The sequence below is a fragment of the Mustela nivalis genome (genome assembly GCF_964662115.1).
Source record: "Mustela nivalis genome assembly, contig: HAP1_SCAFFOLD_1293, whole genome shotgun sequence".
Taxonomy (NCBI): Eukaryota; Metazoa; Chordata; class Mammalia; order Carnivora; family Mustelidae; genus Mustela; species Mustela nivalis.
Window position 1 is genome coordinate 14,863 of NW_028135371.1, and position 25,057 is coordinate 39,919.

Sequence of the window (25,057 nt, forward strand, 5' to 3'; positions counted from 1 at the left end):
CAGGCTGCTCCGCGGCGGCGGGCGCCGGGCGCCATCTTGGTCGGCGGCGCGGATTGAATGAGCCCGCCGCGCCGCGGCCGCCGTCCCGAGCCGCGCGGGCCCCGAGCCGCCGCCGCCGCCGCCGCCGCCGCCGCCACCTCCGCCATGGCCACGCCGCTGCCCGGCCGCGGGGGCGGGCCCGCCACACCGCTGTCGCCCACGCGCCTGTCGCGGCTGCAGGAGAAGGAGGAGCTGCGCGAGCTCAATGACCGCCTGGCGCACTACATCGACCGCGTCCGCGCGCTCGAGCTCGAGAACGACCGGCTGCTGCTCAAGATCTCCGAGAGGGAGGAGGTGACCACGCGCGAGGTGGGCGCGCGGCCGGGGCTCCGGCCTCGGGGGTCCCCGGGGGTCCCCGTGCGCGAGAGGGGAGGCCGGGCAGGCCCCGCCCACCGGGGGGCGTCCCCGCGGGTTCGGGGGGCCCTAGGGGCGCACGCGGGGCTGGGCCTGGGCCTCTGAGGGTACCCGGGGGGCTTCGGGGGCCTCCCGGGGGTGAGGCTCGGAGGCCGGGCGGGCCCCGCCCACAGAGGGGGTCGTCAGAGGTCTCGGGGTGGGGGGGCCCAGGCGAGTGGTGCAGACTGGGGCAGTCTCGGAGGGCCGAGTCCGAGGGATTTTTCGGGGGCCTCGGAACGAGGGGGGCGCACCCTGGAGCAGGCCCCGCCCACCGAAGGTTCCCGGGGCTTTTCGGGAGACCTGTGAGCGAGGGGTGCGCCCTGGGACAAGCCCCGCCCGCCGAGGGGCCCGCAGAGGGGTTCGTGAGCCCACCGAGTGAGGAGCGCGGTCTGGGGTAGACCCGTCCTCTGAGGGATCCCCCTTGTGCGACTGGTGGATGGGGGGCAGGCCCGAGCCCTGAGTGGCCGGGGGGCCTCTGGGGATCCCTCGGCCGGGGAGGGTGTGAGCCAGAGAAAGCCCCGCCCCTGAGGGAGAGGCGGAGAGTCTCCGGGCTACGTTAGGGTGCCCTGGCGTCCCGGGAGGAAATCTGGTGGGGTTCTGTGGTCTCAGAGGAGCCTGAGTTCAGGCTCTCAGAAGGGACCCCGAGGAGGGGTGGAGAGCCTCTGGGGGGGCCCACGGTGCTCTTCTTTGCGGAACTCTCCAGGGGTCCTGGGATGAATTCTGGGGTGTTGAGGGACTGGGAAGGTGGTTAGGCTGTAGGCTCCGTCTCGTACTGGAACCTGGGGTAGGTGGGCACGTGAGGGGAGGGGGTCCGAAGCCTCGGGGTCCCATGGGAAATTTGAGAGGTTCTCACTTGGGGCCTGGGGCACCCACTTGGTGGATGGGCTGGAGCCTGGTGGGGGTGGAGAGATGTCTGGTCTTGGGGATTTAGCAGGAAGTTTGGGGTTCCAGGTGGGTCCCAGGGCTTCACTGCAGACTGAGGGAGAGGGGGCTGGGTAACCCCCACCTCTAGGGGCATGGGAGGGCCTGTGTCTGGGGGTCCTGGGTGGGTTCTTCCCTTGCTTGGGGACTGGGGCTCCAACCCAGCTCTCCCCCAGTTCCCAGGGGCCCCAGGCTCTTTTCTCACTTGGCTGGACCCCTGCTGGCCCCTTTCCAAACCCAAGTGTGATTGCCGGGAATCAGGATGGCCGGTGGGAGAGTGCTCACCTTGTGGTTCCCCCGAGGGCCCCCTAGGAGAGCCAGGCCCCTATCCTGACCGTGGGCCATGTGACCGTCGTGTGGGGGTCATTTCTGGGAGCCACTTACCCTTTGGGTGACCCTGGGCAAGTCATTTAAAACTCCCTGGGTCCCAGTGCCTCTTCTGTAAAATGGAGATGACAGCCCCCCTTTTGTTCTGGCTGGCTGGCCAGGCCTGTTGATGTGCGTCCTGTAGAATAAAGGATGGGCACCCCGAGGAACCGTGGGTTCTGTTGCCCCTGTTTAACAGTAGCCAGGACGGGAACGGCTCAGAAAGTGGCCTGGGTGACGTCGGGGAGGAAGAAGTTTCCCTGGAAGGTGGTGCTGTCGGTGTTGCGGGAGTGGGTGGGGGACTGGATTCGAGCTCTGATGCTCACTTGTGCAAAGTCCTTTCAGTCTGTGTGACCTTGGGCAGGTTTTGTCATCAATCCCATGAGGCTAGAATTGTCTGCAGCCCCCCACCAGGTGGCCACCTTCCAGAGGGGCGCCTGAGTACTCGGGGTGCGGGTCCGGTTCCTGCCTGCTGGGGTGCCTTGTCTTTCTCCTGTTCTTGCATGGGCCTCCTGCAGGTGCGGTGAATGGCAGGCAGCTCTCTGAGGGTGATGGGCCTGGTGGGCATGGGAGCCCCCAGGCGCTGAGTGGGTGTTGTACCTAGAGTCCCAGCAGGAGGGCCTGGGGACCCGGATCTCTCTGGTCTGGGGAGGGGCCGTTCCCTTCCCAGCTGGAGAGGTGAGGTCTCCCGGTCTCTGAGGGCTCCTGGGAACAAAGGATGTGTTGCCACCAGTGGTAAACCTGCCCCACCGTGGGCTCAGGGTAGGCCTGGGGCTCCGGGTGTCCCCGGGCTGGGGGCCGGTTACCGGCTGGAGCTGAGGACTTGCCACCAGCAGGTTCTCCCGGGGCCTCCAGCTGCCCCTGTGGCCGCGTGATCAGTGCCCCTGGGGACTGGGCAGTGGAGGGAGCTGGCGCCTGGGGAAGGAGGGGCGCTGGAGCAGGGGGCGTGCGGTGTGTGGCCCTGTGTGTGTCAGGGCGCTGGAGCAGGCTTTCAAAGCAACCTGGTAGTGGCCTTGGCTACAGTGGGGCCCAGGCTGGAGGGGCCCTGCAAAGTGGGTGGGCAGAAGCGGGGCGGGGGCTGGGACTGGACGGAGGCTCCAGGAGGGATGTGGGCGGAGCTGGGTGCCTGGTTCCCCCCGGAGGACGGTGGTCATCACGCTGGGGCGGTCATCACGCTGGGGCGCTCCTGGCCCATGGAGTGGGCGGGGGAGGGGCTGCTGCTCACTCCCATCCTCGCCCAGTGCTCAGGATGACCCCATCACAGAGATGTTCCAACCCCAGATCCCATTAGGAGAAGCCACTTAAGGAGCCCTTTGAAGATGCCTTTTACCGTGTCCTAAGCGCGCCACAAGCCTGTAACAAAATCCGGACAGTGGAGGTGCGCGAGGGACGCCGGAAGCTTCCAAGCCCTTGTCACCCTCCCGCACGTGCCGCATATGGGTCCCGCGGCCACTCTGTGCTGAGGAGCCACGTGCCCGTGTCCCCGGAGGGCTTCCAGAAGGGCTGGGGCCAGGCTCGGTTTCTGTTCGAGCGAGGTCCGGGTGCCGGCCGGGAGAGGGGGAGCCAGGAGGGAGAGGCAGTTCTCCAAGGAGCCTCCCACTTGGGTGTTAAGTTCCTTCGACCTTCGGTTTCTTTTCTCTCACCTGCCCAGGTGTCCTGTTGCTGCTGGGGGGTGGGGGCAGGTAGGGGGGCCCCCCCGGGTGGACCCTGGGAGCAGGGGCGGGGCGCGGTGAGCTGTGGGGGAGAAAGTAGCCCCATCGGCTGTCTGTCCGGATTTCCTGCAGAGCCGTGCTTCTCGGCTGGGAAGGGTTCATCCCCCGGAGACGCAGGAACAGGGAAAGGCCACCTCGGGTTATCTGGACACCCCCCCCCCCCCGCCATGCTCCCCCTCCCTGGCCAACACATGCTAACACATTTGTTCATTCCTGGCGCTTGAATAATGCCGTAAAAGACAAAACAAAAGGCCCAGCCATCCGTCTCCCGTCAGCTGTGGCCGGGCTTCCGCAGGGGCCGTCACAGCGGCTGTCACAGGGGCCGTCACAGGGGCCGGGCGGCCTGGGCCTGCCAGCAGAGCACCTGTTAGGGCTCTGAGAGACGCTCTGTGTGTGTGTCCTCCACAAGAGGTTTCTGAATCGTCCCAGGGCCACAGAGCGGGGTTGGCCGGTGTTCTCTGGAGGGCCGGAGTCTGCGTTTCCAGCTCCGGGGGCTGGAAGTCTCCACCGTGGCTACTCAACTCAGCAGTGGGAGTGGAAGCTGCCGCAGACACTGTGTACAGGAACGGGCCCGGCCGTGTGCCAATAAAGCTTTATTTACACACACTGAATGCCTGTCCTCGGCCTGGGTCGCAGAATCTCTGCTCGTTTCTTTACCCCCAGCCACGGACCGACGTGGAAACTACCCTGCGCTGCAGGCTGGACCCGCAGAGGGCGGTGGGTTTGCCGCGGCCTGGAGCCCCCGGCCCGGCTGCGGAGGTGCCTCGGGAACACGAAGGCATGAGCGTCCGCTCTGCGCTGCGGCGGGGCGGGAAGCGCTGCGGGGACCGCGTCCTTGGCGTCCGGGAACCTGTGCCCGCGCGGCCCGCACCTCCTCCCCGGGACCGAGAGCTGCAGGACGGGGCCGGCCAGACGCCCCAGAACCTGGGACTTGAGCCAGGACACTCGAGGGGACTGTGAGAGCGCGGCCTCAGAGCCCAGAGCAGTCAGGGCGAGCGAATCCAGGGGCGCCCAGAAGTCTCAGGCGTGGAGACAAACAATACGAGGTGTTTTCACTTACTCAACCTTGTGGAGTAAGTAAAGGGTCCGTGTCCCCCAGCACAGTTCCGTCAGCGTCTCACGCTCCTGTCTTGTCACAGTGGTTTTACCGGTGTTGACGCTGTAGCGACATCACGGGCTAACACCTGTGCTGTTTGGGGTCCTCAGTTTCCCCCACTTCTCCGGCCCGGGACGCCCTCGGGACCTCCCAGTGCTCAGCTGTCACGTCTCCTCGGGCCCCTCTGGACCGAGCGCGTTTCTGAGATTCCCAGGGGTCGATGTCCCCCGGTAGCCCTGAGGAGCGCTGGTCAGGAGTTTGGGGTCAGTCTGGTGTTTCCTCATGGTTAGGCCGGGCAGTGGGCCCAATGATAATTTAATGGTACGTTTTTTTTTTTTTTTTAAGATTTTTATTTATTTATTTATTTGACAGAGAGAGAGAGATCACAAGCAGGCAGAGAGGCAGGCAGAGAGAAAGATAGAGGGAAGCAGGCTCCCTGCTGAGCAGAGAGCCCGATGCGGGGCTCAATCCCAGGACCCTGAGATCATGACCCGAGCCGAAAGCAGTGGCTTAATCCACTGAGCCACCCAGGCGCCCCTAATGGTACGTTTAAAAGATTAAAATCCGTGGCGCACTGGGCTGGCTCCGTCCGTGGCGTGTGTGACTCCCGGTCTCAGAACTGTCAGTCTGAGCCCCGTGTTGGGGGTAGAGTTTACTTAAAGGAAAAATTAAAGGTCGTGCAAAAACCCCACTGGGAATGAAGTATCAAGAACTTACGTACAGGGCGCCTGGGTGGCTCAGTGGGTTAAGCCGCTGCCTTCTCGGCTCAGGTCATGATCTCAGGGTCCTGGGATCGAGCCCCACATCGGGCTCTCTGCTCAGCGGGGAGCCTGCTTCCTCCTCTCTCTCTGCTGCCTCTCTGCCTACTTGTGCTCTCTGTCTGTCAAATAAATAAATAAAATCTTTAAAAAAAAAGAGAGAACTTACGTACAGTGTCACCACTGCTGGCTTCTCCTGCCCTATGCCCCAGCCTGGCTCAGGGCTTGGTGGCCTTAGTGACTGTCGTTGGTCACTAGTCATCCCCGGACCCCTGCCTCGTGAGGGGAAGGTGTGAGAGGACGGGTGGGGGTCGGGGCCGGGGATCTTGTGCGCGCTCTCCCTCAGGCTTAGGAGAGTTCTGGAAGGTGAAACGGCAGGAGGCAGAACCAGGACACACGGTAAACCCAGGCTCGCTTGGAGACAGGAGCGGTCACTTTTGTGAACTGAGCCTGATTCCAGAATCCAGTTCCCAGAGGTGCAAACACCGGGCGTGGCCACAGGCGACCACCTCTGTGCGGGGGAGGAGCCTTGCTGTCCTGGGGTGGGTGGTGGCCGCAGCCAGGGGACAGGAGGGAGGAGTTTGTCTCTGCTCCCCCATCGCGTGTCCTCCTCTTGGAATCGCCCCCAGTGGACATCCTCTGCCCTGCACGTGATGGGTCCGCAGAGACCAGTTGCCTATTCCATGCCTCAGTTTCCCCATCTGTGAGATCGGGCCAGGAGTGCACACCCCGTCTCACCTGTGGGATGAAGTGACTGGGAGCTGCTGTCTTGAGGCCCAGGATGCTCAGGCCAGTGGGGGGGGCTCAGACTGGCTATGAAAACCCCAACTCTTCTGAAGCGCACCCCCCCCCCGCCCCCGGAGGCCCCTTGTCCCTGGGCAGCGGGATGCTGCTTACCTGACAGTGCGGCAGGTCGTCGGCCGCTCCCGGCAGCCCCCTCCGCCCTGGGGCCTTCCTGTGGGAGGAGGGGTCCCGGCCACCCCTGCACCCCCCCACCTGCTGGCGTGTGGTTTCGTGGGAGGCAACGTGGTGCCACTTGGAGCGGCGGCTCTGTGTCGTCCTCTGCGCCTGCAGGTCACTGAGCTGGAGTTCCCGGCGCCTGTGGTTCCGGTGCTCCGCAGCTCAGCGGCTAGTGCGTGGGGAGAGGCGCACAGCCGTCCCCTCCGACGTGGCCGCTTTCCCAAACGAAGCCCCGTCCCCATCGGTCGTCACCCCCAGCCCTCCTCAGCACCCCTGAGTCCCCTTCCCGTCCGTGGGGGAGCCTGGTCTGGGCGTGTCACACGCGTGGACTCACACCCCACGTGCCCTTCTGTGTCTGGTTCCCTCCCTGCGCGTCGTGGGCTTGCGATCCGTCCCCGGGGCAGCGCGTGGGGGCCCCGCCGCTGCTGGTGGCCAGGGACGCTCGTGCGTGTGGGGACGCGTGTGTGCACCTGCCGGTCGGCGGGAGGACGCTGGGCTTGTTTATACCTCCCGGCTGCGGTGGGCCGAGCTGCGAAAGCACAGCTTCGTGTGCACGCGCGTGTTGCTTCTCCGGGCATGGAGGTCCCAGCTGTGGGGTCGCTGGGTCCCAGGGTCCGCTGCCCACCTGGCTGCCCGGCGCCGGCCCGTTTCCCACTCCTGCCCCGCCGCCCGCGGGGGCCTGAGGTTTCCCGGTACCGCTGCCCGCGTTTATTACTCATTGTCTCTTTGACTCTGGCCGCCCTAGGGGGACCGGGGGCCCTCTCACGGCCCTAGTTTGGTTCCAGATGGTTTTAACACCCGTGCCTGGCCCTCTGCATGCAGACGCGGGGGAAGGTTGGGTACGAGAAGGCGGCGAGAAGCATGAGCTGTGTGCACCGCTGGCGGGGGACCCGGGACCCGGAGAGCTCGGGCGGCTGCGGTGCCCCTGGGGTGGGGGTGGGGGGCCTCGGGAGGAGCCGTGTCCAGGCGGGGAGGGCCCGCTGTCGGTGGGGAAGGGGGTCTGTCCTTGACCTGGGCCTGGCTGCCACCCCGCAGGTGAGCGGCATCAAGACGCTGTACGAGTCGGAGCTGGCGGACGCCCGCCGGGTGCTGGACGAGACTGCGCGGGAGCGGGCACGGCTGCAGATCGAGCTGGGGAAGCTGAAGGCGGAGCTGGAGGAGGCCAACAAGGGGTAGGCGTGCGGCCCTCGGGCACCCCGACACCGTCGTGCGGGCCGGGCAGGCTGGCCGCTGGCAGGGGCGTGCTCTGTGGCCCTCCAGCCGGCCCTTCCCACCCCCTTTGGTCCCCCAGCATCACTCAGCCCCGGGAAGCTTTTAAACATGAGTGGCTGGGGCGCCTGGGAGGCTCAGCGGGTTAAAGCCTCTGCCTTCGGCTCGGGTCATGATCTCGGGGTCCTGGGATCGAGCCCCACATCGGGCTCTCTGCTCCACGGGGAGCCTGCTTCCTCCTCTCTCTCTGCCTCTCTGCTTACTTGTGGTCTGTATCAAATAAATAAATAAAATCTTTAAGAAATAAAAAATAAAAAGTAGACCTGAGTGGCTCCCCCAATTCCCTCAGGGAGAGGACGGCCCCGGGCCACGCAGCCCGGCCTCCCCTCTCCGCCCTGGGTCTGGGAGCCCCTGGTGTGCTGCCCCCTCCCCACCGCCAGGCCGCGGGCCCCCACAGACCTTGGTGCACTGCCTCACGTGTGGCCTGGGGCCCTCATCCTCCAAGGCTCCTGTGGGGCTGTGGGGCCGCCCGCCTCCATCCCCCCCACATCCAGTCCCCGCTGGGCCGGGCCGGCAGCCTTCGGGCCTGGCCTTTTCTCTTCCGAAGTGCTGTGTCTTCTCTGGCTGCTCCGGAGACAGGCCCGTGCGCACGGCGTGGCCAGCCAGGTGCCGTGGCGGGGGAGGCACTAGTACTGGGTAGAGGACACCGTGACGCCACGACGTCCCAGGCGGCCACACGTGACCAGGGCTGGACTGTCACTGTCCCCGCCTCAGTGTGTGTGTTGGGGGCGGCAGACCGGCCAGGCTTGACCGGTATCCCTCAGGTTGGCAGGGACCTGGACCGAGGCCTGGCTCCCAAGTCCCGGTTCCCGGTCCCGGCTGCCAACAGAGTCACCTTCACGTTTGTGGGATGTTTTCCTTCTCCTCCATGTTTGGGTGTAGGCAGTTTTGTGTGTCTAGGGAAATGAGTGGAAAGGCCAGAGTTTCCAAAGTCTCTGCTCTGGTTTCTCCACCCAGTAGCGGGCGAGCTCCGCCGTGGTGACCCACACGCGGCACCCATGTAGTGTCACTAACCGGAGCCCGAGTCCACGTTAGGCTTCCCTCCCAGCGGGAGGTGCCTTCCACGAGCTTGGACACCTGCATCACGAAGACGCGTCCGCCCTTATGGCTTCGCTGCCCTAAAGATCCTGTGTTCCCCCGTCCCTCCGTCCTGTCCCGTCCGGGCCACCACAGTCTTGCCTTTTCCAGAACGTCCCAGACTCGGAGCCCCACGGTGTGTGGCCTCAGCCCAGCTCTGGCTCAGGGATGTGCCGCGGGTCCCTCCGTGGAGAGCCACTGGAGCGGAAGCGCGCGCGGGGTGGCCCCGCGGGGTCCGGAGCCTGGTCCTCGGCCAGGGAGTGATGCTAGACCCAGGGTAGACTGTAGCCCACCAGTTTCATAGGATTTTTTTGTTTTTTTGAAGATTTTTTTGTTTTTTGAAGATTTTATTCATTTATTTGACAGAGATGACAAGTAAGCAGAGAGGCAGACAGAGAGAGGGGGTGGGGGTGGGGGTGGGTGGGGGTGGGAAGCAGGCTCCCCGCTGAGCAGAGAGCCCGACACGGGGCTCGATCCCAGAACCCTGAGATCATGACCTGAGCCGAAGACAGTCTTAACCCACTGAGCCACCCAGGTGCCCCATGGTAGGTTTTTTAATTAAAAAAGGATTTGTGCTTCTGGGGGAAGATTGAGGTAATTCCAAGGTCAGCACTGCTTTCCCTGTGGCCCCTGAGGATTCCAGAAGCCTCCACATGCCTGGGACTCTGGGTGTGGCTCCTTGTCCAGGCCGGGAAGTCTTGACTTTTCCTGCTTTGTGGTCCCAGGTGCTCACTGGCGACAAAGTGGGAAATGCACGCTCGTTTAAGGAGAAAAGCATAAGTCTGCAGCAGGCTTCCCCCAAACAGACTGGGTGGCCGGTGTGAGCACCCACACGGCCTTCCGTAAACTCACAGTGGATGCCGGAGACACCGGCAGGGTTGGGCTTGGGAGGCCACAAGCCTCTCGTGGAAGTCCCCCCAGAGTCATCAGATGTCGTCCACGCTGGGATTCTGTCCCAGCCACTGGGATGTTCCCGCACCCAGAACAGGTTCGCCAGGGGAGCCGTGGCTGAGGCAGGCCGGTCCCATGGCTCCGTGACGGCTTCTGTCCGCCGCTTCCCTCGGCCTGGTGCTGGGCGTGGCGGGCGGCAGACAGGACCCAAGGAGCGGCCGGTGCAGCGGGGCTGGCGGGAGGGACTCTGCACGTCTGGGCCGTCACTTTCAGCGGAGGCCCCTGCTCCCCTGGGAAGGCCTCCTGTCCGGCGGCCGCTCTCTGGCCAGCAGAGGCTGCAGGTGCCAGGCTCCGTTCCCTCACTTCCTGTCCTGCCGCGGGAGCCGCAGGAGCCCTTCCCGAGCAGGGAGCCGGCCGCACTTAGGTCGAGTGGGTTCTCTTCCTAACCCGTTTATCAGCACATCCCGGCGAGGACAGGAGCGTGGGTGGCTGCGTGGAGGACCCGACCGATAGGTCACATGCTCCCACGCAACCCTCCAGGACTGGCCCACAGATGAGGAAGCCGCGTTCAGCTTGATGCTCGGGAGACGTGGCCCGTGGGAGTCCCTGGCGCCCCTGCTTTCTGGGCCGTTCTGTGTAGTTTGGCAGAATGCGAATGTTGGCTGAAGGTGTTTAGAGATTTTCTGCATCAAGGTGGCAGGTTCACCCCCGCGGGAGAGCATGTGTTGGGCTTATTTGGTCAAGCCCCACGATGGGTTTAGAGATTATTCAAATGAACTTAAAAAAAAAAACAAAAAACATTTTCCACATCACCTGATGCCTCTGTTCCTGTCACCCTGGCTTTGTGGCTGATCTTAAACTTGCCGGGTACACCTGACCCCAGGGCCTTTGCATTTCTGCTTCCTCTGCCTGAGTGCTCTCCTGGAAATGACGGATCTGCTTTGTTCTTTTTTTTTTTTTTCCCCAAAGATTTTATTTATTTATTTGACAGAGAGATCGCAAGCAGGCAGAGAAGCAGGCAGATAGAGAGGGGGAGGCAGTCTCCCCGCTGAGCAGGGAGCCCGATGCGGGGCTCAATCCCAGAACCCTGAGACCATGACCTGAGCCAAAGGCAGAAGCTTAACCCACGGAGCCACCCAGGCGCCCCTTGATCTGGCTCGTTCTTAATGCTCCCCTCATCCAGGTCTGTTCCAGGGCGACCCCGGGCAGGGCTGTGCGCCTTGCAAGTGGGGTTCCCACGGGGTTCCCACAGGGCTCGGGCTCCTCCCTCCCTTCCCTCCCCCTTCTCTGCCCTCCTGATGCGGTTCGCGGGCTTCACTGTCGGCTCCTCCCACGAGAAAGTTCCGCACCAGGAGAGCCCGGTGCTCCCAGGTGCATCTCTGGCGCGAGGGGGGCCGTCCCCACAAAGCAGGCTCTCGGTGACGGGTTCAGACGAGGAACTCGTTTTCCCAAAGCCCTGCAGAAGCTGCTCCTGGGGCTTAGGGTTTCGGTCCCGCCGCGGGCAGGAGAGCCAGGATCATGTGGCATAAGCTCAGGGGTGAGGACTGCGGGGACCCCGAGACCCTCATGGAGGAGGGTGGTCAGAGGCACGGCTGGAGCTCTGTGTTCTAGGGCTGCTGCTGAGGACACGGCAGCTTGGCGGCCGAAGCCACGGGTCCCTATGCCATCCGCCCTGCCCCCGCCTCGTGCAGCCGAAGCTGCGTCCCCAGCAGTTCTCACTGGGTGTGCGGTTGGGGGGCTGGCCCCAGGGATGCTGCTTGCCCCCCATAGCGCTCCTGTGTGAGCAGCACTTGGGCGAGACTGTCCCCTTGCTGGGGACGGCTCCCTCGGCTCCTGGGTGGGGGGTGGCGCGCATTCAACTCCTGGAAGGTGGCGAATTTCTTTGAGAAACGACCAGGAGCCCCAGGCCCCAGGCCCGTGCTGCAGACAGCTGGGCATTAAAGAATCTGTTTGCCTCTGTAATGTCGCGGAAATCGTCTCCTGGGGCGTCAGCTGAACCTGCTTGGAGAAGCGTATTAAGTTTACGAGCGAGATCAACTTTTCAAAGGGCAGCATTTTAACCTGCAACTTTACTAAATTCTATGTTTTTTTAAACATCGTTCTCCCCTACGTGATCCCATGTCCAGAAATTACACAAAATGACATTAAAGGGGCACCTGGGTGGCTCAGTGGGTGAAGCCTTTGCCATGGTCTCAGGGTCCTGGGATCGAGCCCTGCGTCGGGCTCTCTGCTCAGCAGGGAGCCTGCTTCCTCCTCTCTCTGCATCTCTGCCTGCTTGTGATCTGTCCAAAAAAAATTAAATTAAAAGTAACCTTAGCTCTTTCCTGAGGTCTTTTTGAGCGCTCTCCTTGTCAGCTGGCGGAGTCCTGATGTGCAGAGCGGGTCTGAGGAAGGGACGCCTTTTGTGGCGGCGGCCCAGGCCCTGTTACCCCGGGAGGTGCCCGTGGCTCAGAGGCCAGAGGGAGCCGGTCCAGGGCTTCCTGGCGCTGCCAGAGGCCGCCATCGCCCCCCGACGGCTTGCCCCGCCTGCTCCTGGCTAACGCCCGCCCTTGACTCGCAGCTCCAAGAAGAGGGATGGCGAGCTCGCGGCGGCTCAGGGCCGCATGAAGGATCTGGAGTCCCTGTTCCACCGGAGTGAGGCGGAGCTGGCGGCCGCCCTCAGCGAGAAGCGTGGCCTGGAGAGCGACGTGGCCGAGCTGCGGGCCCAGCTGGCTAAGGTGGGGTTCCAGCAGCCCCAGCGGCGAGTACCGGGGTCTGGGGCGGTGGCCGGACGTCCTGTCCTGGGGGAGTGGCCCAGGGCCAGGATGGCCCAGGCCAGGGTGCCGGTGGCCACCGGTCCCCAAGCCCTTGACACTCCCTATTGGGAGTGTGTGTGTGTGTGTGTGTGTGTGTAAGGGGATTTCTGGGCCCCGAGAGGCCACACGGTGCGGCAGACAGACTGTCGCCTCAGCTTCTGTCCTGTGTCCCAGGCGGAGGACGGTCACGCGGTGGCCAAAAAGCAGCTGGAGAAGGAGACGCTGATGCGCGTGGACCTGGAGAACCGCTGCCAGAGTCTGCAGGAGGAGCTCGACTTCCGCAAGAACGTCTTCGAGGAGGTGGGTCTGGGGGCGGCTCGCACCCCGCACGGCGGTGGCGGCGTCCTGCCACCTCCTGGAGCACAGGACCCCGCGCCGGGGGAGGGTCCTGCTGCCTCCCCCAGCCCCGGGGGCGGGGCTCTAGGTGCCCCCAGGCTTGTGGCCGCGTCCGTCTGTCCGTGTGTGCCTCTGTCTTCACCCGCTTCCTGTCTCTCGTGAGAACACTTGTCATTGGTTTAGGGCCCGCCGGCACGATCCAGAAGCTCTGATTTGGAGACTCTTACAGATTCCATCTCCAAAGCCCCCTTTCCAAATAAGATCACACTCCCGCTTCTGGGGATTAGGACATGGGCACATCTTTTGGGGTGCCGCCGTTGAACACACGGCAGACCCTCTCTGTGAAAGGGCAGGGGAGGGCCCATCTGCGTCCCTTGCTTCCTGGGCCCCCCACTCAAGCTCGGAATCCCTGGCCCCAGGCTCTGGGGTATGGTGGGCCCACCTGCCCTCCTGGCAGCTAGAGCTGGGGTTTCTGTGTCTTCCGTGGGGGCTGTGGCATCGGGGCCCCTCCCTGCTCAGCATCACAGAGCTCTTTGTCCTGTCACAGCCCAGCACGGAACCCTGGGGCTGCAGCTTCCTGCACTCCGTGCCCCGGGGGCAGGCGGGGCTGGCGGAACGATGCCCATAGAGCTGAGGAGTGGGCTCCAGCTCCAGCCTGGGCCCCTGAGAGCCAGGGCCAGGCCAGCTACGGGGGAGCCCCTGCGGGAAGCCCTGAAGGCATCCGCTGGAGACCCTGAGGCTTTGAGGGGGTCCGTACTTGTGAGGAAGGATCCCAGGAAGAGAGCCATGCGGGGACCTGTGAGGGGAGCCCGCAGCACACCCTGGAAGGGCTCCTGGTGGGGCTCCCTGAGGCTGGTGGCCAGGAGCTCCTGGCGGGGAGCCCCCACGGGGGCTGCCGTGAAGGTGGGTGTCCTGGTCCTGTGTTCCCCGAGGTTCACGGGTTGAGAACAGGACCGGCTTCCTTGAGAAGCAGTCCTCTTGGTCTTACAAGCTGATGGCACAGTGTGAGTGACAGCCGGCCGTGCGGAGCGAGTTTCTCCTCCTCTCCGGGCCCAAGGCTGGGGGATGGCGCCCTCCGCCCGCAGCTGTGTCTGGGGCCGCTGTGCTCTGGGGCCGGACCTCCCACTGGGTTCAGTGTCGCCGTGGTGTGCGGCCGCTGTCCTGAGGCCTGGGTCTCTGTGTTTCTGTCCCCAGGTACCTGGGATGGGCTCAGCAGGAATTCTTACTTTAAGATTTTATTCCTGGAGTTACATGAGGGAGTGAGAGGAGCGCCTGAGTGTGCGCGCAGGGGCAGAGGCAGAGCGAACCGGAGTGGGAGAGAGTCTCAGGTTGGGCCCCCCCAGTGCACAGCTGGACATGGGGCCGGATCCCACCACCGAGGTCATGATGTGAGCGGAAACCAGAGTCGGTGCCCGCCTGCATGAGCCCCCCAGGAGCCCTTGTCAGGAGTTCCTGTAACAGCAGCTTTATTGGAACGTTCCTGTTCTACGAAACTTGTAAGGTGTACAGTTCGGCTGGTTTCCAGAACTGCACAGACTTCATCTCTAACTCTAGACCATTCTGTCGGCCCCAAAGCAACCCGGTCCGGTCAGCCGTCAACCCCTCCTCCCAGCGGCTCCATCCCCCTTCCCGTCCTGGTCTGGGCGGTCACCCGCGTGGACTCACGCCCCGTGTCCTCCTGTGTCTGCTTCCCTCCCTGCGGCCTTGGGCTTGGGGCGGTCCCCGGGGCAGCGCGTGGGGGCGCCTGGCCCCAGGTCGCGCCAGGTAGTGCCCCTGTGGGGGGGGGGGGGCACGTTTTATTTATCTGCTTGCCAGTGGGGGATGCCGGGCCGGGTCCGCTCTGGTGGCCGTGACTCCGCAGCGGGTCCGGGGTCTGGGCGCCCACGTGGACTTGGGGCTCGGGGAGGGGGGAGAATCGGGGTCGCGGAGGCGGGGGTGCGGGGCCCAGGGCGGGGCCCTGACCGCGGTCCCGCGCAGGAGGTGCGGGAGACGCGGCGGCGGCACGAGCGCCGCCTGGTGGAGGTGGACAGCAGCCGGCAGCAGGAGTACGACTTCAAGATGGCCCAGGCGCTGGACGAGCTGCGCAGCCAGCACGACGAGCAGGTGCGCCTGTACAAGCTGGAGCTGGAGCAGACCTACCAGGCCAAGGTGCGGGGCCCGGCGGGGGGCGGCGGGGGGGCGGCGGGGGCTCCCTGCCCGCGGCCGACCCCTCACACCTCTGTCTGGGTCCGTCCAGCTCGACAGCGCCAAGCTGAGCTCCGACCAGAACGACAAGGCCGCCAGCGCCGCCCGGGAGGAGCTGCAGGAAGCGCGCGTGCGGCTCGAGTCCCTCAGCTACCAGCTGTCTGGCCTCCAGAAGCAGGTGACTCCCGGGGCCTGCCCCGCCGCGGGCCTGCTGCTGCTGCTGCTGCTGCTGCTGCTGCGGGCCCGCCCTCCCAGCCTCGGGTGTAGACGAGCCGGAACGGCAGCGTGGGTGACGCAGCACCCCTTCCCTCCTGGCCCGCGGGGCTGTAGGGCCCACGGGCCTCCGGAGCCCCCCGGCCCCACCCCACCAAGGCCTCCTGCCCGCCGTCGGTGCCCGCCCGCGCCCGCAGCAGGCGGGGAAGAGCCGCGCAGCCCGGTGCGCTTCTCGGCCTGACCCGCAGAGGCCGGCCTGACCTGGCTGCCCGGACCCCCCCCCCCTGCCCGCCAGGCCAGTGCCGCGGAGGACCGGATTCGCGAGCTCGAGGAGACCATGGCTGGGGAGCGGGACAAGTTCCGCAAGATGCTGGACGCCAAGGAGCAGGAGATGACCGAGATGCGGGACGTGATGCAGCAGCAGCTGGCCGAGTACCAGGAGCTGCTCGACGTCAAGCTGGCGCTGGACATGGAGATCAGCGCCTACCGCAAGCTCCTGGAGGGCGAGGAGGAGAGGTGGGCGTGCTCTGCGGAGGGGGCGGGCCTGGCGGGAGGGGCGGAGGGGCGGGGCCGGGCGAGAAGCCCTCCCCCCCCCCACCCCACCCCCCGCCCCACTGGGCTAGTGAGTGTGTCGGGCCGGCGGTCCCCTCCGTCCCACAGGCTGAAGCTGACCCCCAGCCCATCGTCGCGGGTTGCCGTGTCGCGTGCCACGTCGAGCAGCAGCAGCAGCAGCGTGTCCACGGCCGGGCGCTCGGGCCGCAGCAAGCGCAAGCGGCTGGAGGCGGAGGAGTCGCCGGGCGCGGGCTCGAGCGGCATCGGCACCGGCACCGGCACGAGCAGCAGCAGCAGCAGCACCACCAGCTTCCACCTGGCGCAGCAGGCCTCGGCCTCCGGCGGCGTCAGCATCGGCGAGATCGACCTGGAGGGCAGGTTCGTGCAGCTGAAGAACAGCTCGGACAAGGTGAGGGGCGTCCCGGGCTGCGGCGCGGAGCTGGGGGCGCCCTCCCCGAGCCGTGCTTCAGGCGCGGTGTCCCCTGTGCCAGGACCAGTCTCTGGGGAACTGGAGGATCAAGAGGCAGATCCTGGAAGGGGAGGAGATCTCCTACAAGTTCACGCCCAAGTACGTGCTGCGAGCCGGCCAGACGGTCACGGTAGGTGGCTGTGGGAGGGCCGGCGCTGCGGGCGGCCTTGTGGGGGGTTCGTGGGAAGCAGGCAGTGCTGTGGGATGGGGGGGCTGGCTCTGAGAACAGCTGTGCCCTGTCACTGGCCACCTGTGTGCCGTTCGGCCTTTGGACTGTCCCTGGAGCCCTGGGGAGCCCTGGGGTGACCTGTCAGCCTCCCACAGTGGGAGAGGGTCTGGGCTGTCTGGGCTGGCGGGCGCTGGCAGAGACAGAGGATCCCTGAGGCTGATGGGCCTCTGCTCGCTGCTCAGCCTGTGTTTGCTGACATGAGTCCTTGGGCACCGGACCTCAGTGTCCCCTGTACACTGTCAACGGTCCTCCGTCAGCGGGACACAGGGGGGAGGGACCTGGAACTAACTGGTGGCAGGTACTGGGCCCAGAGCCAGTGCTGATGGGGAGGCCCTCCGGTGTCCCCAGGTGTGGGCAGCTGGTGCGGGAGTGGCCCACAGCCCCCCCTCGACGCTCGTGTGGAAGAGCCAGGACAGCTGGGGCACGGGCCAGAGCTTCCGGACCGTCCTGGTCAACGCCGACGGGGAGGTAGGTGCCCGCGCCTTGTTGGGGGCCACCGTCTCCTTGCCCTGGGGTCCCTCCTGGGGGCTCCCTGCCTCACCCTCACTGCACCACAGGCCGGGTGCAGTAGGGCGCGCAGGCCCGGGAGCGCGCGATCTGGGGTTCGGCGGGACGTGGCTCTCGGCCAGAGCGTCCCGCCTGCCCGTCACCGAGACAGGGGGCCCCCGCTGCCCAAGGGGTCCAGCGTTCGCGGCCTTTCTCTTGCGCAGGAGGTGGCCATGAGAACCGTGAAGCAGTCCTCGGCGGTGCGGGAGACGGAGAACGGGGAGGAGGGAGAAGAGGAGGCCGCGGAGTTCGGCGAGGAGGATCTTTTCCATCAACAGGTAGCGGCCCCCGGGTGACACACGTGGACGCGCCCTCGCACACGTGCACGCCTGCCCGCCGGGTCCCCAGGGCCGTGCTGCCTGCCCGCTGCTTGGCCACCGCCCAGGCCTCCCCCGCCAGCCGACCCCAGGCCACACGGCCCGCTGCCAGAGGCGGCCTGTTGCGGGACTGCCCTCGCCTCCTGGCTCTTGCCCCTGTGTGGACCTCAGGGTTGTGGCCCAGGGCCCCCAGGAGTGGGGTGTTGAACCCCAAACACTGCCAGGCGGCACCAGTGTAGCCCCGAGCGGGCTCTGAGGCCACTGCTCCTCCTGCCTGGGATCCCCGGGCTTCAGTGATGGGTTTGGGGGGGGCCTCCTGAGACCTGGGGCCGGCTGCAGCTCCTCTGCATGGTACGCCTGGTGTCTGACCTTTAAGTTGTGACGGCCTATGTGTTCGGAACAGAAGCAAGGCAGACGTGGAAGGTTCTGGTACAGGGACAGTTGCGGGTGAAGCTGCTGGCCCCATCAGCTTGCTGGGAGCCAGTGTCCCAGGGGTGGGAGCTGCGTGGCCCAGTGTGCTTGCGCGTTCCTCTTAGGCTGTCGGCCTTTCTTTCCAGGGGGACCCCAGGACCACCTCGAGAGGCTGCCGCGTGATGTGAACGGACGCGCCTCATCACTTGTCTTTACCCAGAGCCACTGAAAACTATTTTTCTATCATTGGCTGTCTTTACTCCTTGATACATTTCTAGAGGATTTCTAAGCGTACTGCCAGAACGCCGGGAGGGTCTCTGCGGTCTTTCCTGCGGGTGGGCTCCCTTGGACACTTCTCATCACCACTGGCCAGACATTTTTTTGGTGCCCCATTTCACCATTTGGTTGAATTCGAGGCCGGGGACGGAATGGCTGACGGGGGGTTGGGTGTGGAGGCCGGAAGACCGGGCCGGGCTGGGCTCAGGGACTACTGTCCCTCTGCCTCCCTCGCACACTGGCTGCTGGGGCCCGCCCTGTGGCCTCTAGTGCACGGAGAGCAGGGCTGCCGTGTCCAGTGAAGCTCCTTAAGAGCCCAGTCCAGAAGCCAGGTTCTGACCTGGGGGGCGGCAGGCGCATCCCCTGTGGCATTCTGGTGGCCGGGCCGCAGGTGTGGCAGGGACCTGGGTGTGGGTTTTGGTGCTCCGCCTGGGCTCTGGGGCTCTGGTGTTCTTCCTGGTGTGATGGAGAGCTGCCGCAGGCCACACCTCCTTTCTGGCTTTTCCCTTCTGGTTGGCTGGCCCTTGGGTTTCTGGAGCTTTCTGTAGTGCAGTTCCTAAGCTTGCAGGACCACGAGGCAGGAGAGAGAGCTGGAAACCCAGGGAACAGGGACAGCTCCGTTTGGAGACTTGTCACCAGGTAATGGCCAGGGGACAGGTGGAAGGGGTAGTGGGATCACCTGGGAAGCAAGTGTCCCCCGGGTCTCAAAGCCACTGTCCACAGGGCACAGCCACTTCCTGCCCTCCCTCAGTGAAGAGGGGGACTTGATGGTGAGCCACTGGGCCACCCGCAAGCTGGTCTCCCACTCTGTGCCTTGTGCATGGGGCTGAGTCCTGACCCCCACACTGTCCCGTATGCTGTGTGTGTGTCTTGCTGTCTGTCCTAGCTTCCGTGGAGACCTTCTCGCTGAAATGCTGTTTCTCAGAGGCCAGTGCCGGCTGATTCCACAGGACGGCTCCAGGACCCCCGACCCAGCTCCCGGCTGCCATGCCGCCTCGGTGGTCCCTCACCGTGTGTACCCCTCCCACACAGATACACAGAAGTTATTTTTTTAATGGATATTTATTTTTTTACATTGGTCAGTACTCAGATTGCCGGATCCCGCTTCAGGCCTCATGCCAGCGTCCCTGGGACAGCCCCTCCCCCCGGGGGCTGGAGTTGAGGGGGCCATCTCGGTGACCTCTGAGGCCCCAGACGGCAAATTCCTTCAGAAAGCGCAGCTCAAGTCTTAAAGACGTCATACTGAGCCACGGAGGCAGCTGCCCCCAGAAGGCAGCCCGTTTACAAGCAGCCCGCGTCCGGCCCTTCCCAGCTCGACCGACGCCGCCCTAGGTCCGCAGCACGCCTGCCTCCCGCCTCGGGCGGCCGGTCGCCCGTCCCTCGGAACCTGCTTGTGGCCGGAGGGTCAAGGCCTCTGCACCGAGAATCTGGCCGCAGCCCCTTGCTTGAGGTCTAGTTCTTTCCATGGCTGCCCGGTACCCAGGCCCGAGGTCGGTCTTTCCCGCGGACGAAAAGGCCCCGCCTTTCTGGGGGGCCGCGGGGAGCGCGCCCCGCCCCACGCAGGACCTTCCCCAGGAGAGCCGCAGGCTGTGCACCCCCCACCCCCGCCCCGCCTTGCCCACTGCGGGCCTGGACTGCAGAGGCGGAGGCCTCGGGAGCGTGGGGCCGGGGTCGTGCAGGCAGTGCGGATGGGGGGCCTGACGGGCTCGGGGGGCGGGAGCCGCTGGTGAGCCGTGCGGGGTCCCGGGCGTCCGCACCGGCCCGGGAAGCAGCTATAGTTGTCCGCATTCTTAGGTTTAAGCCGCTTTAAAGGACGCGGGGACGGTTCCCTGGGCCGGGCCCCCGCGGGAGCACCAGCACGGCCTGCGGGGCTGGGCCGGGGCTGGGCCGGGGCCGGGGCCGGCCGGCGTCCGTGAACTTGCATGCCAAACGCGTGGTCCTCCCCTCTCCCGTGTTTGTAATACGCGTTTTACGACCGGACACTTTTGTACGACACGTCAATAAACAGTCGGTTTTACTGCTGCCCCCGCGTCCGCTCTGACCACGCCGCCCCGGCCCCGCACGAGACGGGCGTCCGACACCACCGCGGGCCAGCCTCCGCCCCGGCTCGCGTGACGCGCCTGCCGGCCCGCGCGCATGCGCGGCCCCCCCTGCCGGGCGAGCGGGGGTGACCTGCGGGCTCGCGTAAACATCCCGCTCCGCGAGGCTACTCGCACCCCGCGCTTGCGCGCACGGGTGGAGGGCGCACGGCCTTGTGGTAGTTGTAGTCCGGCTCCTCTACCAGTACACCTGGACTCCATTTCCCGTGGTGCCCTGGGCGGCCGACTTCCGGCGTGGGTACGGGTCGGCGCACGCGGTCACGGTTCGGTTGACTTTGCGGAGCCATGGAGGGTGGCTTCGGCTCCGATTTCGGGAGCTCCGGCGGCGGCAAGCTGGACCCGGGGCTCATCATGGAGCAGGTGAAGGTGCAGATCGCCGTGGCTAACGCGCAGGAGCTGCTGCAGGTCCGGGGTCGGGCCGGGGCGGGCGTCCAGGGCGGTGGGGTCCGCTGGGGGCGGCTGTCGCGACTGAGCTCGCGTGTCCCCACAGAGGATGACGGACAAGTGCTTCCGGAAGTGCATTGGGAAGCCGGGGGGCTCCCTGGACAACTCGGAACAGGTGAGACCGGCGGGGCCGCGGGGAGGCCGCTGCGCGTGCGCGGGCCGTCGCACGGGGGGGATCTCTGCGCGTGCGCAGCCCGCTGTCCGGGGGCGGGGTCGGGGCCGGAGCTGAGCCGCGCCCCTCCCCGCCTGCAGAAGTGCATCGCCATGTGCATGGACCGCTACATGGACGCCTGGAACACCGTGTCCCGCGCCTACAACTCGCGGCTGCAGCGGGAACGAGCCAACATGTGACCCCGGCGCGCCGCGCCCGGCCCTCATCCCCCGTTCCGTTTCCATAAATGCCCTTTGCGAAGCGGGGCCGCTCGTGCGTCCTTCCTGCCCGTGCTTCTGCGGAGGAGACCGGCGCCGCGGCGCTCGGGACGCTGCTCCCCTCCCGCCTGCCAGCGAGCGCGGCGTGCGCCGGGGGCCTGGGACTGCGCCAAGTGCCGGCAGCCCGCCCCGTGCCCTGGGCGGAGAATCCGCATGTGGACCCCGGGGGTGGGGGCGGGGAGAACCCGGGCGGTCCGCCCTGCGGGGGGTCTCTGCCGGAGGGGGTAGCGCGTGTTCCTGGGCGCCCCGCCAGCCTGAGCCTCTTCCTCCCGACCCCCCACCCCGCCTCCCTTCTGCGCGGCTGGGCTTTCGCGATGACCGGGAACGCGGTGCTTGCGCCAAGGGGACCTTCAGGACGAGGCTGGCCAGCTCCCTCCCCAGCTGCGGCGCCGCCAAAGCCGTGGAGGGTGGTCCTCGCCCCAGGGGGCCTCGCTGGCCCTCCTGACATCCTTCCTCCCACCCCGGGCCTGGCTGAGGTTCCTTGCTGGGACATGGAGGTGCTGAGCCGGCAGGCTTGGGACGAGGGGCTGTTTATTGCAACAAAATACGCAGTGAGACTGCACCCGGTTATCCGCAGCCCCTCACCTCCCGCTCGCGCCCCAGACTCCCCTCCTCGGGCAGAGGGGCGGGTCAGCTGCTTCCTGCTGCCTTCACCGCTCTTGTCCACCGGCCGGTCACTCCTGGATGTTCTGCCCGATCCAGCCTCTCACAGCAGCAACCCGGGTGTAGACACCGGGGAAGTGGGGCCGTCCGCAGCCGTAACCCCAGCTGGTGACCCCAGTTAGCACCCACCTGCCAGAGGGCTCCCTGCAGGCCAGGGGTCCCCCAGCGTCACCCTGGAGGAGAGGAAAGGCCTTAGAGCAGCCCAGCAGCTCCCCCACCGCAGCACTTGGGCCAGGGTCCCTTTCCCTGGGAGCCTCCTAGTTCCTGGGAAGTGGGTTCTGTTAGGACGACCGGCTCCTTTGGCTGGCAGACCGTTCGGGACACTGGACCTTGGTCCCGGGCTGCCCCTGCAGGGCCTAGAGGCAGGATACCCAATAAACGCTGGTGGACTGAGAATTTGAGGCCGGGATCGGTGCCCTACTTGGCGGGCTGCAGAAGCGGGCGCTGGAGGGTGGCACCTGGCTAGTAGGGCCTGCGGCGGTGCCCCCGTGCGCTCACCGAGCAGCTGTCCACGCCGCCCTGCGGGAAGCCGGCGCACAACATACGGCTGCTGATCTGCACCGGGTAGAAGCGTCGGCACGTCTGCTCGCTGAGGAGACGCACAGCCGCCTTCTGCAGCTGCCGCGCCATCGAGCCTGCGGGTGACACGGAGCAGGATGGGCCGGGGGCGTGCTCGACGCCGCCGGGGCGTGGGATTGGGCGCGGGGCGGCCGGACCTACCTCCCTCGCGCAGGGAGCCCCAGCCGGTGATGACGCAGCGCGCGCCATCGGGGGGCCGCAGCGTGGGCTCGGGCAGGCAGATGGGGCGCACCAGGCGGCTGCGGCGCACAGGCCCCGCCAGCTCGAGCAGCGCCACGTCGTAGTCGAGCGTGTAGAGGTTGTAGAAGGGGTGCTTGAAGATGCGCGCCACGCGCTCCAGCTGCCCCTCGGCGCCGCTCAGGAACGGGGTGCCCAGGAAGGCCGCCCACTGCTTGGGGTCCCCGTAGCTGCGGGGCGCAGGGGACAGGCGTTGGCCGGAGCCCCAGCCCGCTCCCACGCACTGAGGGGACCCCACAAGCTGTATCTGGGGGTCTTACATGCCACCCCCTTGGACCCTGACCCCCGGAGGTGCACGGTGCCCCCTTCCGCTGGCTGTTCCCCTGGAGGATGGGGGCTGTAGCCCTGTCCACCCTACACAGTGCCCTGCCCCTTTAGGTCTGGTGCCAAGTCCCAGTGGGTTAGGAGCCAGGGGTAGGAGGGCCCAAAGGTTCCCCAGAGACTCCCCTGCCCCACTGTGTCCCCATAGGCCTGACCCCAGCTGCTGTGCCCAGGGTTTGGTGGGGGTCCGGCTCGAGGTGGTTCCTGAGCAGGGGAGAGCTGTATGAAGGGGGAGATGGCTGGGGGCAGCGGGGTCCCGGGGGGTGGGGGTGCTTCATGGCCGAGGCATGGAGGGGCAACTCAGAAAGCCGGCCAGTGAGCCCCATGGACCGGACAGACTCACACGTCAAAGCAGTGTGCCGCGGACAGCAGCCACCTCTCTGCCACCAGGACGGCCCCACAGCGGTGCTCCCGGCGCCGCAGCCACAGGCTCACCTGCCACGGCCACTCCCCCTGGCCTGCGGCGCTGCCGCCCACGATCCTGGTCATCGCGGACATGGGTGCCAGGCCACAGTCTGCAGGGGAGTCGGGGGACTGCTCAGCACGGCTGACCCCGCCTCCCACAGTGCACGTGCCTAGGGCAGGACTAGCTGGCAAAGGGTTGGGGGTCCTGCCCTGGGTAAACGCCCCCCCCCCCGCTTGGTTCTGTAAATGCGCCCTCTCCGGGCGCTTCTGCAGGAACATCTGGGATGCATTTAAACTGGCCTTCCAGGCTGAAGGTCCGGCCCACGGTCCTCACGTCTCCCTCTCCCCACGCATCTCCCCACGCACCTCCGGGAGCTAGGAGCCAGGTCCCCTGCGCCTCTGCACACCCTCAGCTGCTGCCCCGCAGGCCCCTGCCCTGTCCCTGCAGCTCCTGCGCTGCCAGGTCTCCCTCGATGCCCTCCCGGGTTCTCCTTCCCAGGGTACGGACACCCGCCCCGGCCCCAGAACTAGGCACGCTCAGAGCACAGCAGCAGAGAACAACATGGCGGTTCCAGCAGGTGCTGCAAGAGCCCGTCGCCACCCGTGGGGGCACGCGGGGACCTGCCTGGTCATCCCCACAGGAAATCCTCCTCCTCCAGAACGGCCCCTGCCCCAGCCTGCTTTCCCACGCCCCGCGTGCCTTCCCTGCCCCCCAGCCGGAGCCGGGAGCGAAGAGGGGAGACGAGAGGCCGCCCGCGCCGCTCCCTCTCAGTCCCGACCAAGAAGCCTGGAGCATCGGATGGAAATGGCTCCTTTCTGGAAATGCTGCCCCCGCGGAACAAGGCAGCCACGGGTGCCATTTCCAGGGGCTTCCTGCCCTCTCTGGACCCCCGGCTAAGAACTCGCGGGCTGTGGCTATGGGAACGGTCACCGAGACAGGAGGCCAGACGCAGAGCAAATGAGCCGCAGGGCCCGGGAGACACGCCTGCTCTGGGAGCGGCTCTGCTGGAGCACCTGCCGCGGGGAGTCCGTGGCGGGCAGCGGGTGGGGGAGCTGCCCCTCGGGCCGGGCACGCTGGTCCCGGGGACGCTAGCTCTCCAGCCCACGCGCAGAGCCTCAGGGGGCTGCGGACCAGACGCTCTGCCTCCACTCTGCGGCTCCGCAGGAAAGCCCGCGCAGACCCTCGGCCCGCGGCGGACCGTACCCCTCGCCAAGCCAGACGCTTCCAGCCTCCTGGACGCTCCCAGACCCCGCAGCGGCCCGCCTCTTCCTGCGGCGCTGATGGCGCGCGGGCTGCCCTGAGGCAGGAGCGCATCAGCCTGACTTTGTGCGGACTGCAGGCCTGGGCGGCCCCAGCTCCTCGGGTCTGGACAGCGGACACGTGCGCCACGTGTCCCCTGAGGAGGACAGCCTCGGGGACGCATCCCGATGGTCGGGACGACCCCTGTGTGTCACGGCTTCCGTCACACACACACCCTGAACACAAGGATGGCGGGGACCTAGGGAGGTCAGGAGGGGACACTGATGGAGGACAGCGGGGACGGCTGGGTCGGTCTCTGGAGGGCGGCGGCGAGAATGCTGGGGCTGGGGGCGCCGAACAGCCGGGGCTCCTGGGAAGCTCGTGAATAAGCAGCGCGTTGGGGCAGCTCCAGACCAGCGGCCGGCGCTGAGCACCTGCTCTGGGGGCGGCTCCCGGAAGCACGTCCGGTCCCGGCGACCCGCCGCCCCACCTGAATGAAGCCAGAGCAGACACGGTCCCTCCGCTTCCGGGTGAGAGCGAGCTCGGGTCTGCCGGGGCGGGGGCCGTGCGCACGGAGGAGCCGAGCCAAGGGGCTCTTGCTGGGGCCCTCCTGCTGCTCCCGCCCCCGCCCCCGCCCCCGCCCCACGCTGCCTCCCCTTTCTCTAGAGAGCCCCGTGTTTAGCAAAAACACTAGCGTCGCTCGGAGTCCTGCTCGGGTGACCATCCCCTCTGAGGAGCGAGGCTGGCTGGGAGGAGCGGGCTGGTCGCTAACACCGGGTCCCCTACGTGTCCCGCAGAAGCCAGGCCGGTTCTCCCCTTAGTTCCCCCGC

General features: G+C 66.4%; 3 protein-coding genes across 9 annotated transcripts in view; 2 read left to right on the plus strand and 1 right to left on the minus strand.

The window, feature by feature from the left end:
• Positions 1 to 24: 24 nt before the first annotated feature.
• Positions 25 to 19,832, plus strand: LMNB2 (lamin B2). 3 transcript variants are annotated; one of them, XR_014307914.1, is made up of 13 exons: positions 25 to 348; positions 7,281 to 7,417; positions 12,043 to 12,199; positions 12,452 to 12,577; positions 14,591 to 14,761; positions 14,850 to 14,975; positions 15,306 to 15,526; positions 15,671 to 15,971; positions 16,054 to 16,161; positions 16,609 to 16,728; positions 16,971 to 17,084; positions 17,681 to 18,449; positions 18,697 to 19,832. XR_014307914.1 is itself a non-coding variant. In XM_082750566.1 (12 exons), the coding sequence occupies exons 1-12, from the start codon at positions 58 to 60 to the stop codon at positions 17,720 to 17,722; spliced, it is 1,914 nt and encodes a 637-aa protein (XP_082606692.1). In that variant the 5' UTR covers positions 25 to 57; the 3' UTR covers positions 17,723 to 19,832. The 3 variants fall into 3 exon arrangements, 1 of the variants encoding a protein (XP_082606692.1); XR_014307915.1 differs by having other exon boundaries at positions 18,736 to 19,832; XM_082750566.1 differs by having other exon boundaries at positions 17,681 to 19,832.
• Positions 19,833 to 19,946: 114 nt separating this feature from the next.
• Positions 19,947 to 20,770, plus strand: TIMM13 (translocase of inner mitochondrial membrane 13). Its single transcript, XM_082750567.1, has 3 exons — positions 19,947 to 20,314; positions 20,400 to 20,468; positions 20,606 to 20,770. The coding sequence occupies exons 1-3, from the start codon at positions 20,195 to 20,197 to the stop codon at positions 20,702 to 20,704; spliced, it is 288 nt and encodes a 95-aa protein (XP_082606693.1). The 5' UTR covers positions 19,947 to 20,194; the 3' UTR covers positions 20,705 to 20,770.
• A 526-nt stretch (positions 20,771 to 21,296) lies between these two features.
• TMPRSS9 (transmembrane serine protease 9) overlaps positions 21,297 to 25,057 on the minus strand; it is a 28,951-nt gene continuing 25,190 nt past the window's right edge. For 3 of the 5 annotated variants that reach the window (XM_082750562.1, XM_082750563.1, XM_082750561.1), the window contains 2 exons: positions 22,926 to 23,097; positions 21,297 to 22,431 (listed from right to left, as the gene is read on the minus strand). In XM_082750562.1, coding sequence (XP_082606688.1) covers positions 21,564 to 22,431; positions 22,926 to 23,097 — 1,040 coding nt within the window. In that variant the 3' untranslated portion in view covers positions 21,297 to 21,563. The remainder of the gene's footprint in view (positions 22,432 to 22,925; positions 23,098 to 25,057) is intronic. The other 2 variants (XM_082750564.1, XM_082750565.1) reach the window with 1 other exon arrangement.